At 41.3% G+C, this 15,321-nt stretch overlaps 1 protein-coding gene across 3 annotated transcripts in view; it reads right to left on the bottom strand.

The window, feature by feature from the left end:
* Positions 1-15,321, bottom strand: part of LOC137341258 (uncharacterized) — a 42,834-nt gene that overhangs the window by 14,495 nt on the left and 13,018 nt on the right. For all 3 annotated transcript variants that reach the window (XM_068004354.1, XM_068004353.1, XM_068004355.1), the window contains exons 3-4: positions 10,358-10,451; positions 8,571-8,620 (exon numbers count right to left, since the gene is read on the bottom strand). In XM_068004354.1, coding sequence (XP_067860455.1) covers positions 8,571-8,620; positions 10,358-10,451 — 144 coding nt within the window. The remainder of the gene's footprint in view (positions 1-8,570; positions 8,621-10,357; positions 10,452-15,321) is intronic.

The following is a 15,321-nucleotide window of genomic DNA, read 5'->3' on the forward strand; positions in this document are numbered from 1 at the left end:
TGCGGCAGGACTACAGAGCTTTGATCTGATCCGTTGGTTGTGGAATCGCTTAGCTCTGTCTATAGCATGTTGCTTCCGCTGCTTAGCATGCATGTAGTCCTGAGTTGTAGCTTCACCAGGTTGACACCTCATTTTTAGGTAAGCCTGGTGCTGCTCCTGGCATGGTCTTCAACACTCCTCATTGAACCAGGGTTGATCCCCTGGCTTGTTGGTAATGGTAGAGTGAGGAATATGCCGGGCCATAAGGTTACAGATTGTGCTGGAATACAATTCTGCTGCTGCTGATGGCCCACAGCGTCTTATGGATGCCCAGTTTTGAGCTGCTAGATCTATTCTGAATCTATCCCATTTAGCACGGTGATAGTGCCACACAACACGTTGGATGGTGTCCTCAGTGTGAAGATGGGACTTCGTCTCCACGAGGACTGTGCAGTGGTCACTCCTACCAATACAGTCATGGACAGATGCATCTGCGACAGGTAGATTGGTGAGGACGAGATCAAGTAGGTTTTTCGCTCGTGTTGGTTCGCTCACCACCTGCCACAGGCCCAGTCTGGCAGCTATGTCCTTCAGGACTCGGCCAGTAGTGGTGCTACCGAGCCACTCTTGGTGATGGACATTGAAGTCCCCACCCAGAGTAAATTCTGTGCCCTTGCTACCCTCAGTGCTTCCTCCAAGTGATGCTCAATATGGAGGAGGACTGATTCATCAGCTGAGGAAGGACGGTAGGTGGTAATCAGCAGGAGGTTTCCTTGCCCGTGTTTGACCTGATGCCATGAGATTTCATGGGGTCCGGAGTCAATGTTGGGAACTCCCAGGGCCTCTCCCTCCTGACTGTATATCACAGTACCGCCCCCTCCGGTGGGACAGGACATACCCAGGGATGGTGATGGAAGAGTCTGGGACGTTGGCTGAAAGGTATGATTCTGTGAATATGGCTATGTCAGGCTGTTGCTTGACTAGTCTGTGGGACAGCTCTCCCAATTTTGGCACAATTCCCCAGATGTTCGTGAGGAGGACTTTGCAGGGTCGACTGGGCTTGGTTTGCCTTTGTCGTGTCCGATGCCAGGTGGTCCGTCCGGTTTTATTCTTATTATGACTTTTTTTAAGCGAGGTGTTACAACTGAGTGGCTTGCTAGGCTATTTCAGAGGGCAATTAAGAATAAACCACATTGCTGTGGGTCTGGAGTCACATATCGGCCAGACCGGGTAAGGACGGCAGGTTTCTTTCCCTAAAGGGCATTAGTGAACCAGATGGGTTTTTACGACAATCCGGTGGTTTCATGGCCAACATTAGTGTTACTAGTTATTTAATTAATTGAATTTAAATTCCCCAGCTGCTGTGGCAGGATTTGAACTCATGGATTATTAGTCCAGGCCTCTGGATTACTAGGCCAGTAACGTAACCACTATGCTACTGTACCCATTTCCACATCCCCAATCTTTTGGCTCTAAATGAGATTGCCAAATTAGTCCTGAAGTAGAGATGGTTTTGTGCTGTGGGCTCACGCCCACTGGGAACTGAACTGAGGCTGCCCAAATGCATTTCATGTAGGACCCTTGCAATCAGTAAGCACAAGAAACCTTCATCCCATCTTTCTGAGCTAGATTCAAACCCAGGTCCCAGAGCTAAAAGGCCAATGCACCAACCAGTCCATTAACAGTACCAACAGAAATGATACTGTATTGTCAACTATACATTTCCTGAGGCTTCATTACTCTTGGCTATCTGAAATTCTTACAAATGTGACAGCATAGTGCAAGTGTTCTTGTATGAGGCACCAGTAATCTAACAATGTTAGACAATGGTCTTTTGAATTAAATTCCACACAGTACATCTGTTACAAACTGCATTGCTGGAGGAGGAGAGGATGCTCACTGATCACATTTTCCCGCTACAACTTTAACAGTTATAGTTCTGTAATATTTACTTTCAGTGAATCACAGAGCAAAAAAAATTAAACTCCTCCATGACAAATTATCAAAATATCTTGAGCGGCAAGAACAGAGTGTGAAGACTGAGGCGTTGTCCCATAGAAAATAATCGCACTGCCCACACCTCATTAAATTAATACAGTAATAAAAATATGTTTATACATCATACAAAGCACAACAATTCAAGCATCAGGATTAAAATGCATCCTGCATCTGTGGAGAGAGAAACAGAGTTAACGTTTCAGGTCGATGACAGTTCATCAGAACTGGAAAATGTTAGAGGGCACCCCTGCTGCCTGACCTGCTGAGTGTTTCCAGCATTTTCTGTTTTTATTTCAGATTTCCAGCATCTACAGTATTTTGCTTTTGTTAAAATGCATCCTCGTCATCAATGTTTGAGGAGATTTGAAAACTATATGACATAGGATGGCATCCTTTTATTGTCACTTCCAATTTGCTAGACCCGACCCATTAAAAAGCAATACGAAAGGATCACATAAAACCTCTCTAATGTAGAGTTTTCTCCAGAGAAAACTAAACACAGCAAAGTGTTCCAGATCTCTGTTTTCGGAAGGAGATGTCCAGAGGTGTTGAAACCAAATTTTCTAAATTAACTTTTTAAAAAAAATCATTGGGACCTACAGAATGAATTGAAATGCTGCAATCCTAGTTATCTGCTATTAGAAAAAACTTTTATCTACACAAACCACTAGAAGCCTCTCATGACAAGAACATGGTATTGCAGCATTACTGGACTTAAAGAACCTTTTGAAAAAAAGGCCAATTATCCGAGAATGTTTTGACACCATGTTTTTAGACTATTAGATCCATTTTAAAAAACGGTCACAAATTATGAAAAAAAAAATTGCAGAAATTATTTAAGAAAAGATTTTTTATAAAGGTTTTGATTTTCTTTGGCAAACACTAACCCCTCTCAGAGCTCCACAAATTTCTGAGTCTCTGCGACATTAATCTAAAGGGAGCCGAACACATGTGTACACCACTGAAAACTAAAAATCAGTACAAAAACTGACTAATCACTGGACTAATTGTGCAATACCACAATAAGTGACTTATGGTGACAGAAAGTAATTGCAATTAAAAAATACCTTTTGTGTCCTCAGGACATCCCTAGGTACTTTACTTTTGACGTGCTGCCACAGGTTGCTAGGTAGGCAACTAGCAAGGTCCGATAAACAACAAATAAACGAATCATTAGATAATCTGTTTTTGGTGGTATTGCTTGAAGGAGGAATGTTGGCCAGGATACCGGGAGAACTCTCTGCTCTTCTCTGGTGGGATTGTTTATGTCCAACCGAGAATGGCAGACGGGCATCGGGTTAGCATCTCATTTTAGAAACAGCACCGTCAATAATGTAGCACTCCCTTAATACTGCACTGACATGTCAGCCTAACATTATAAAATCATACAATTGTGGCAGGTCAACAGGAAATGTGTTAAAAAAAACGTTTCATGGAGGTAAATCGGTTACTTTTCCAAGAAATGGAAGAATTCATTGTCACATTAACCGTAAAATTATGGCAACTTGATTCCACAGTAGAAGCATTTCTGCATCCACTGCCTGTGTAATAGCATCTAGTTATTGGAAAGTCAGTCTGTACGTGAAGTGATTTTTCCAGTTTTTAAAATTGTAACCAGTAAATTTTGTGCTAAGTTTCCCCCATCACAGAGACTAGGGGAACATCAGGAAAATCACTGAAATAAAGTTAAAAATTTAAGGGAGTAGCAGAAAATTCCTATGTTCCTAAAATTGTTTACTTTCTAAACAAAAGGTATCAAGCACAGATTTGTCTCCTCTCACTACAAAAAAAGAATGCCACAAGGGCAGGGAGGTATATCCCAGCACGTGTTCAGACAGGATTTGCAGTTAGCCTATATATTAAGTTAAAAACATTGTATAGCTTTGAATGGTATGTTTCACAGCAAAAATTCAACACGTCACTAACTGGATAAAGATATCCGCAGACATGCAATTCCAGTTAAAACTGAGGTCACACTGCAGTTGATTTTAAAACTATCTAAATAATCACAGCCAATTTTACGCCATCAGTTACAGACTGACTTTCCAATGACTAGATGTTCAAAGTTTGTGTCACATAAAAATTAGTAAACAATAATGCTGGGAGATGTCACTGCTGTACATAAAGAATAACAGAAGGGATCACAAGGGAATCAATAAGCGGTTCAAATGACATTGTAAAACAGCAAGAACAATTTATCGTTTGAATCAGGAGATTAAATTTTCACTGTAAGCATTTCTACCATTTAATTGTTTTTAATATTTATATAACCGTATTATTTATTACAAATATAATTACACCTGACCTACACAAATCACTAAAATGAAGTTGTCAGGTACATAAAAATAATCAAAAAGATTAATGGAATGTTAGCCTTTATAACTAGAGGGCTAGAATATAAAGGGGAGAAGTTTTGCAACAGCTATACAAAGCCCTGGTTAGACCACATCTGGAGTACTGTGTACAATTCTGGGCACCTCATCGTAGAAAGGATATATTTGCCTTGGAAGGAGTGCTGGGCAGATTCATCGGCATGTTACCAGGGCTCCAAGGGTTAGATTATGAGGAGAGATTACATAAACTAGGTTTGTATCCTCTGGAATATAGAAGTTTAAGGGGTGATCTGATTGAGGCTTTTGAAAGGAATTGATAGGGTAGATAGAGAGAAACTTTTTCCACTGGCAGGAGAGTCTAGGACAAGGGGACATAACCTAAAAATCAGAGCCAGGCCATTCAGGAGAGAAGTTAGGAAGCATTTCTTCATGCAAAGGGTGGAACTCTCATAAAAAGCAGTAAATGCTAGCTCCATTAATAATTTTAAATCTGAGATTGATAGATATTTGCTAGCCAAGGGTATTAAGGGATATGGAGTCAAGGCAGGTGGATGGACTTAGGATACAAATCAGCCATGATCTCATTGAATGGTGGAACAGGCTCGAGGGGCTAAATGGCCTATTCTTGTTCCTATGTTCCTAATACTGTTTAATGGGCATAACTTCTACATTTTGCATGACTGGGGAATAAAGCAGTCAAATAAATGTTCATGCTATGAGTATTACAGACTACGTGCACAGAACATTGGGGGAGCAGGACTGACTGAGGCACAGGAATGAGTCCCAATGCCCTACTTCTCCCTGCCCAGAATCCAGCTGTTCTCACTCTCTCCGCCAATCTGTCCCCCTCACCACAGTCCTAATGCTCTGAATTGCTCCATCCAGCTGACCATGGAGGAAGTTACCAGGTGGTGTTACAATCAACAAGTGCTTCATTCGCAAGTGTGCTTCTGTTTAAAATTGGAGTATGAAATGTTTAAAAGGACCAGTGAGTGCAGCACATGTTTACTGAAATACCAGCTGGTTACTGTATCAGCAGGTAACCGCCTCCACAGTCAGTTGGGTGAGAAAAGCAAAACTCAGCCAGGGAAAGACAGAACACTTTCCTTGCGTGTGTATTTATCCACAGATAATGAAGCTGTCCGTGCCCGCATTGTTGACCGGAGGTCACCAGTTACGATTATTGGCTTAGTACAAAGAGGAGAAGAGTCAATTCTCTCTTAACTCTCAATTTGCTTTATTCACGTCGTTCGATCATATACATATAGCTTATACGTCTGGTTCGATATAGACATGCAGTTTGCACCAGGTTATACAGTTTTATACCCAAACTAGGATCTAAACGCACACCCACTAAGTTTCTCTGACACTCCGAGTGTTCACAGAATATAAAGGCTAATACCCGAAAAGGAGAGCTGACGCTGGCCAGGCGTTCCGTTCTCTCTCTCTTTCGACGTCGTCTCTACGTCCGACGTAGGTTCTTCCACTTCCGCGATGGTTGGTCTCCGGAGTCTTCGCTGGCTCCATGCCCAAGATTCTTCATTCTTATTCTGAATTTTATCTCTTCAAGCTGTGGCTGTATCTCTCTCCCGTTGGTTTAGTCTTGCTCGCCTAGTCCGTGTCTTCTCCTCATTGGCTCTGTCCCAAGGACTTAGGTAGCATTACCTCATTACTCCTTTTCTAAATAAGGACTTGTGTCTTATCACATCTCCTTTGTCTTTCACAAAACTTAGCTAATTCAAATCGGCTCCAGCCAGCTCAGGCCAGCGACTGAACTCAGGTTACTTCAGTTCAAAAGTTGCTTTTGCCTGTGTGTCAGCAGTTCAGAATAAACTCAGTAGTTCCTGCAGCCCCTGGCCAACAGCATGCAGCAAGACCTGGACAACATCCAGGCTTGGGCTGATAAGTGGCAAGTAACGTTCGCGCCAAACAAGAGCCAGGCAATGACCATCTCCAACAAGAGAGAGTCTAACCACCTCCCCTTGACATTCAACGGCATTACCATCGCCGAATCCCCCAACATCAACATCCTGGGGGTCACCATTGACCAGAAACTTAATTGGACTAACCATATAAATACTGTGGCTACAAGAGCAGGTCAGAGGCTGGGTATTCTGTGGCGAGTGACTCACCTCCTGACTCCCCAAAGCCTTTCCACCATCTACAAGGCACAAGTCAGGAGTGTGAGTGCAGCACCAACAATACAAGAAGCTCGACACCATCCAGGACAAAGCAGCCTGCTTGATTGGCACCCCATCCACCACCCTAAACATTCACTCCCTTCACCACCGGCGCACTGTGGCTGCAGTGTGTACCATCCACAGGATGCACTGCAGCAACTCGCCAAGGCTTCTTCGACAGCACCTCCCAAACCCGTGACCTCTACCACCTAGAAGGACAAGGGCAGCAAGCACATGGGAACAACACCTCCTGCACATTTCCCTCCAAGTCACACACCATCCCAACATGGAAATATATCGCTGTTCCTTCATCGTCGCTGGGTCAAAGTCCTGGAACTCCCTTTCTAACAGCACTGTGGGAGAACCTTCACCACACGGATTGCAGCGGTTCAAGAAGACGGCTCACCACCACCTTCTCAAGGGCAATTAGGGATGGGCAATAAATGCTGGCCTCGCCAATGACACCCACATCCCATGAACGAATAAAAAAAAAATGTTGTAACCTACAATCAATTAGTGAGTAATTCAGCCTAACCGGGAAATAATATCAGTAAAAAAAATACCGCAGGACTCAAGCAATGGGTGCACAGAAGAAAAAAAAATTCAAAGTTTTACAACATGAAGGTGGTCTCTGGTGATTTCAAAATTAAACGTGCAATATATCTGTAACATACCCGAACTCCTTACCTAAGGAAGGATATACTTGCCTTAGAGGGGGTGTAACGAATGCTCACCAGTTTGATTCCTGGGACGAGGGGGTTGTCCTATGAGGAGAGATCGAGTAAAATGGGCCTATATTCTCTGGAGTTTAGAGGAATGAGAGGTGATCTCATTGAAACATATAAAATTCTTAGAGGGCTTGACAGGGTAGATGCTGAGAGGCTGTTTCCCCTGGCTGGAGATTCTAGAACTGGGGGTCATAGTCTCAGGAGAAGAGATTGGCCATTTAGGACTGAGATGAGAAAAGATTTCTTCACTGAGGGTTGTGAATCTTTGGGATTCTCTACACCAGAGGGCTGTGGATGCTCAGTCGTTGAGTATATTCAAGATTGAGATTGATAGATTTTGGGACACTAAGGGAATCAAGGGATATGGGGATAGGGCAGGAAAGTGGAGTTGAGGTAGAAGATCAGCCATGATCTTATTGAATGGCAGAGCAGGCTCGAGGGGCCATATGGCCTACTCCTGCTCCTATTTCTTATATTTTAAGATTACAGGAACTTAGACCGCATTTGATTACTGGGAAACAATTCTGCTTTGCTTTATTTATCCTTAAAGCTGTAGTGTCCAATTTCCCACTGATTGTGAATTGCTAGTCAGAGCCCACCCAATTTAAATAGTATCAATGTATTTACATTAGGTGTCCCTAGTACACTGCAAATTTACACATTATTATATCACCATCTAGTAGCAGAGAATCAGAACAGCAAGGATTTCTAACAGTGATCTTTACATAGAATTTACAGCACAGAAACAGACCATTTGGCCCATCAGGTCCATGCCGGTGTTTATGCTCCACACGAGCCTCCTCCCTCCCTACTTCATCTAACCCTATCAGCAAATCCTTCTATTCCTTTCTCCCTCATGTGTTTATCTAGCTTCCCCTTAAATGCATCCATACTATTCGCCTCAACTACTCCTTGTGATAGCGAGTTCCACATTCTAACCACTCTGAGTAAAGAAGTTTCTCCTGAATTTCCTATTGGATTTATTGGTGACTATCTTATGACCCCTAGTTTTGGACACCCCAACTAGTGGAAACATCTTCCCTACGTCTACCCTATCAAACTTTTTCATTATCTTAAAGACCTCTATCAGGTCACCCCTCAGCCTTCTCTTTTCTACAGAAAAAAGAGAGTCCCAGCCTGTTCAGTCTTTCCTGATAGGTATAACCTCTCAGTTCTGGTATCCTCCTTGTAAATCTACCATACATAATTCGTCTATATAATGGTTGAGAGACAAAGAAAGGGAACTAATATGTGAAAAGCTTAGCATTTGATCCCTTGAAATAGGTAAAATGAATACACAGCTTATACATGGCAAAAGATTAAGGAAATATAAAGAAGTACTATTGCCTTACCTTGTGTTTTGCACATTTCATTGAGAAATTATCTTCATTTAGGAAACATTCTGGAAGAAAGAGCAAACAAAGATAACCCAGGATTCCTCACTTCTAATGACACATTCATACAGTAGAAATCAATTTATACACCATTAACAACGACACAAAAACGACGACTGCGAGACCACTAGACCGGAGTTAATGGTGGATAAAAATCACTGCTCCGCCATTGTGTTTTCAGCACTGTTCATTCCGACCACTGTTCTGCAAACGCAAGATCCAACCTTATGTTTATTTTTAAAAATCATTTGCTAGCTTCGTTCCATATTCCTTAATTCAATACCCAAGAATTTGAAACTAACAGCAAGTGATAATGGCATTGCTTTCTATGATAATGAGCATTATGTCAGAATTCCATTTGAAGGGGAAGGAAAACCCAGGAAATAAACACTTTCCCCACAAAATGTCCTATCATTGTTAGTTTTGGTGCTACCATTTAATTTGATGAAACCATAGTTATAGTGATGCTCATTACAAGAAGGCAACTGAAGTTTTCCTCCCTAAACTTCTGACTATCTTCTGTCTCTGCTGCTCGTTATAACAGTTGATTTTTAGTGTATTATTGTGGCGATGTGCTCGCTTGCTATGCTTTCCTTCCCTTTAAGGGGAGTGGAAAAAAAGCAATGACACCATAGTTTTTCAAAACACGATAAGTCTTCAGTACATAAAGGTCAATAGCAGGATAATGGATCCATCAGCCAATGCATCAAACACTATCGGCTGACAGATCCCATTAACCATTCACCGGCCCATTGGCCCTTTCAGTAGCTGTACCAAGCTTTCTGGTTATGTTTTAATTGATTTTTCCTCTGTGTCACTGAAGAGAATGCCCCCCCCCAACAATGCTCTTTCTATTCTTCTCATAACCCACCCCTCCCCAAAAAATGATTAATTTATCAAGTGAATTAAAAATGCATTTTATCAGCATTGTCACTGAGATTTCAACTCAGTAGAATGGCAGTATGAAATCATACTATTTTCACTTGGACTGTGAAAAATAGCCAGCCGTACAACTGCAAGTCTTGTTTTTCCAAATTGGGGCTGTGACTAGACAGCATTTTGAGCTGAAGAACACTAGGGTGAAGTACTGGCTTGTCACTGCTGATGGGGCAATGGCGAGAACATAGAGAGATGAATTAACAGCATCACGCAAGAACATAATCACACAACATGGAAGTACATTGGCTTAAGCACAATTTTGCCTGAACCATATTAGTACCAATATACTAAACAAGGCTGCGACGACCTAGTACTTCAAACTAGTGTTAAACAGTTCAATGTCCTATAGCAAATATTGACTCAGCTCCACACCTGCTCCCACAATTACATAAAATCTAATCTGAACTTTATTTAAAATGATGTAATAAATTATACACGCCCCATTCCTGTTAATTTGACGTCACTTCATTTGAATTATGCTAAAGGCAATTTTCATTGCTGGGACAAAAAAATGACTTTGAATTATCAGGGGATTGTCGTACCAGAATAAAATTGGGTTATCACTTTTATTGGCACACATGGCACTAGTGTTCATCAATTTAAATCACCAGTGTCCTTTCTAGTGCAGAAAGCATAACCACCGTGAAACCCGTTATTTGCACAGAACAAAATGGTTGCATTCAGCTCTCCATACTTAGCTATGCAACAATCAAAAAGCCACTTTAACTTGAAGCAAAAGTCTGTACACAGCTCCACAAACATTTACCTTCTTGGTCAAAACCAAAAATAACTGAAGAGATACTCACTACTTTCTACAGCACAGGCATAGTGGTACTTAAGAGGGCAGCCTTTAATGTAGCAGCCTAAAGTGGCACCAGTTTTCTGACACATGGAGCAGATCTGTGGAAACAAGGTCAGCATCAGAAAGGCTTTTGCAAAAAAAAACATTTCACAAATCAAAACAAATACAGGTTAGGTAAAATCTCACAGGACAGCACAACTAGATTTCACAATGCTACAGCTGTAGCACCCACTGTACTGATTCTCTTTGAAACTTCACGGGAGGGCAGAGCAGGGTGTGTTCTAATGCTTGAATCACTCAATGCCATAGCTGATGCTGAAAGGGGAAAAAAAAAGACCTGTGCTGGGAGGACCTATAAAATCTCCTTAGATATGATTTTTTTTAAATGTGATTTTAGCCGTTATTTCACCTGATTGAGAAATTTCTAGAAAACAATGCAAGTTACATGAGCTGTTAAGCAGATCAACACTTTTCAAACTGACATTCTATCCAAGTTTCCATTTATTTAATAAAACATAAATCCCATCCCAAACATAAATTTGCAATGTTATGAATACAGCCTTCAGTCAGTTTGCTAAATTGTTTTTTTTCCAGAAATGGTTCCTTTGAAGTTTACAAATATTTTGCATTGTTTCTACATTTTGGAGAAGACAAATCAGTAACAATTCCAAAGGTTATCTGTTTCTGTGGAACAACGTACTGATGGGAAAAAATCTCATTACAGTAAACATGAGCCACTTATTTTCACAGTTCTGAGTCTGCTTCAGCTTACAATGAATGATGCCCTTAGAATCATAGCACAGAGTGACGATTTGTCCCACTGTATCAGTACCAGCTCTTTGCTAGATCAATCCAAACCAATCCCACAATCCTGCTCCCCTCCCACAGCCCTCTATCTCCCTCTACTTCAAATATTTGTCCACTTTATCCTTTAAAGATGTAATGGTCTCTGTCTCAACTACTCAGTGCCTAGGTGATTAACAAGGTTGGGGGAAAATTTTAATCAAGCTAGAACAGATTCCAATAAATCAAACTAATATTTCCTGTTTATAGAGCTGTAGGAGAATGGGATCCAGTAACAGTGCATTCACTGGCTGTAAAGAAAGCATTTGATTGAGCAGAACACAAGCACCTGTTGTTCTCTGCCCATCTTCAGGTGGAAAGACACTCTGCGCCACTCATGGTAGCAGAATACCTTTCTCTTGCCCCCTTTATAATCGGCAAGGGTACTAGACAGGCATGCTCTTTGGCATCAATTTTCTTCTGGCTTTCGAGTCACTAACAGGAGCACAGAGAACAAGGAAGGATCCTACAGGCTAACTCATGATGCAGATGACCTACCATTTTCACAGAAGGCAGAGACTTCTATCCTTTGTGTATGTGAAACTTAAGTAAAATAGCATGACACAGGGTTAAGGGCGCCAAACCAGAGGTCTGGTGTTTATGCTACTGGCATTATGAAGAGATGTTAACCTTCACCCCTCCCCCATTTAAATTGGGAGGAGGGGGCAAACATACAAGAACATGGTGATCTCAGCCTCAATAAATTTCACATTGGAGTACTATTTTTTCCTTTTGACTTCTAGGATCAAGACAAGTATGGAAAAGTTGCCTCTCAATGGTACAACTGACATATTAAAATGATCAGCTATTTGCTCCCTAGGATAGATAGATAGATAGATAGATAGATAGCTCTATATTGATAAATCTATCATAAAACCTAGAGGGAAGTTGTTACAGTGGGAGGTAGCTGGGTCAGAGGGCTAAAGGTCGAGGGGTCAACTAAAGGGAGCAGTATGTTTGCCAAATCCTAGAACCCACAGTCTGAGATTCAATTTGAACTATCTAACTCAGTAGGCATTCCCTCCTAGATCAAATACCCAGTATAGGTTTCAATTAGAAGGTGAAAGCAAATGCCATTAGACAGTCCGCTTGGATAATCTAATTACATTAATTTCCAGCCATTACCTTCCTCAGATTCAGAAAATGGAGTAAAATGGATTTTATCATCACTGAATCTACTTATTGTGGGATAAGCCATGAATGATTCAAGAAGATAACAACATTTATGGATGGAAAGCATGGAGCAATGCTGGAACTGGAAAATAGGGACATGAAAACATTCGAGATTAGCACCCAATTCTATTTTTTGTACTCATAACTGGGGGCACACATTGAGCGAGTACACAGCTAAATTGGAGGGCTGCTTTGTAAGGAAGAATTCTACAAGCAGAAAGCAGAACCCCTTGCTCTTTCCTTCTTGCATAGCTGATAAATTGTGGTTTAGCTATAGTTCATGCCACTTGAGAGAACAGACAGGGAGTTGATCTCAGCCAGGTATGGTGGACTATACCATGCTCCAATATATAGCAGTGACTTCACACTCAGTAGCAGCCCAAGGACAATTCAACTGAAAATTCTGCATAATTCTTACAAAAACACAACAGTTCAATCACATAGGACTGCAAACGTCAAATGGCCACTCGCAGTGAGGGGCAAGATTTGAAAGACACATTTTACAGGACATGTAAAAGAAATCGCAGACTAGGTGGACAGAAATTGCATACATTTGTACTCTGGGAAATGCAAGTCTAGAGTGGATTGGATAGGACAAATTTTATTCGTTTATTTTTTTTAAAACATCAAATTGGCAGTGTCAGGGAATAAATGAGTGATTACTATCACTATTGAATGGTGGATAAAACAAATATTTCCTACTGTTGTCAGGGATAAGCCAATGGGTTTAGACAAAAGGGGGGAAAGTTTGTGTATTCAATTATCTCCAGGGGATGAAAAATATTGGCTTCCCTTTCACGCCTAATCCCCTAAGGTACAAGGGAGAAATCATAAAATGTACAGTCCAACTGAGCTAAAGGACACACATACAGGGAGATGCAAAGAATGTTAGCGTCTACGTGCGGTGTGTAGTTTACAGCTTTTTGTTTTGTGGGTTGCTTAGGTGCATACATGGAGTCTCAAAGTTTAAAACAATGTTCCTATTCATTTGCATTTATCTCAAGCTGGGGATACTGACAGACACTGATATTCTGATTTTGGATTTCTCCAACAATGGTGCAACCCTTTTCAAACCTGCAACCACAAAAAATTCAAACAGTCCAATCAGCAAGTAACAGAATTGAAGCACAAATAGAACGGAGTTGCCTGGGCTACATGTGACAGATTGCCAGGGCACGTAGGCCTCATATGACCCACCGCCCATTGTTTAGACAGGTTTAGGGCAGTAGTTCTCAAACTGCAGGGTTACCCCACTGCTAGGGCACGAGGTCTGTGAGAGTGGGATGTGGCAAGGGACTTAGAAGACCAGAATCAATACTCTATTCATACGAATGATCCTGGTACCAGTATGATGCTACACTGGTTGGGTGGAGTTCATATCAATCACACCAAGCTCCTTCGTTCAGTAAAGGACACTCACGTTTGTTCTAGGAGTATTAGGTAATAGATGAGGTTCTAGCAGCAAGAAGGCCAGAGGAAAAAGGTCATATATATGGCTTTTAAATCCACTCGTCTATGTTTATAGGATGCTGTTTGTTTAGAGGCGTGAGTAAAGAAGCAGTTTCTTCTTCCAAGTCTTCACCCAACTCTGCCTATTCGGAAAGCTGCCTCCCCTATCCTCACCGCACCTCTAGTCTCCCCACATGACAGTACAAATAATACAGGAAATGAGAAGAGGAAGTATGCAGAGACAAACAGGACAGTAGCAAATGCAGAGGAGTGAGAAGATGGAAAAGTAAAGGGGAGAGAAAGAAATAAGTCCTTCTACTTAAAATAATTTACAAGAGTTTGTTTTCGCAACACTGGCACTCAGAGATCTGGAGCACAGGTGTGTTTAGCTGCTAACCTGGCTGGCTCCATTAAGGCCACTGCTCAAGTACTCCCTGTGATGAACTGGTAAAAAAACGCAAACCCAGAATATTGTAGTTCCTTGTAAACTCCAATTAGTGGGCAATTGTAGCTGCTTGTAAGTTTCAGGCTCCAGGTCAGAAGGTCCTATTGTGAAATGATTTACTTGCTTCATATTTTTAAAAGGATTGCTATAATAAATTAAAAATCTTATATCTGCTTTTCTCATTATAATCAGAATGGCCTATATAAACGTTTCATGTTGTAATTAGACTCCCTTAATCCCCCTTGTTGGAGGTGCTGAGGTACTGCCACTGGAAGATGGCTGTAATTACAGCGTGAAAAGTTTACATTGTCAGTTTCCATTTTAAACGAGTACATCAGAATTTATAATAGAAATACAAAACTACGAACAGAATGTATGACTTCAAAATGGGGGTTCCAAAGTAGGGACTGAATTGTATCTGTACGCCCTCGTCCAATTATCCCCCACCCTCTAACACCAATTCAACTTAATGCTACACTTGGTCTTAACTGCCACAGGAGATTGACTAATATTGTACAGCATAAGACAGGCAAACATGCATTTGGTGCTCACACTGATGATTATAGGAAGAATGTTGTGTACAAATAGAGGATACACAAATGGTTTAACAGTGGAATACCCAACTCACAACCAAAGACATCAAGGCTGAAAACAGTAGGAAGGAAGATGAGATAAATCACATAGTGGTGATGAGATGGTCCCCAAGCTTGGTTTTTAAAAGCCTGCAGATTATAGGATGGGAAAACTGTGAAATACGATCTCGCCATTCAGGAAGATGCGTAAACTATAAAGGTTTTCCTCATGAGCGTCAGCATCAAGTGTCCCCAGCTCAGGTATGGTGCAAGGTAGATGCAGAGTAAAGGTCTGCTGCATTCCTGACAAATGCACCTTAACCCGAAGTCTGAAAACCAAAAATTGAGGCTTTTGAAAAAGATTACACAATTTAAACAATCTTTATATGTCCAATTAATGTCAAGGGGACATTAAAGTGTCATGTTAAAATAAACTCCTCTTTCTCTGGTCAAATTACTTGGAACACAGTCTACATGGGGTTGCCA

This window comes from Heptranchias perlo, chromosome 23 (assembly GCF_035084215.1).
Source record: "Heptranchias perlo isolate sHepPer1 chromosome 23, sHepPer1.hap1, whole genome shotgun sequence".
Classification (NCBI taxonomy): domain Eukaryota; kingdom Metazoa; phylum Chordata; class Chondrichthyes; order Hexanchiformes; family Hexanchidae; genus Heptranchias; species Heptranchias perlo.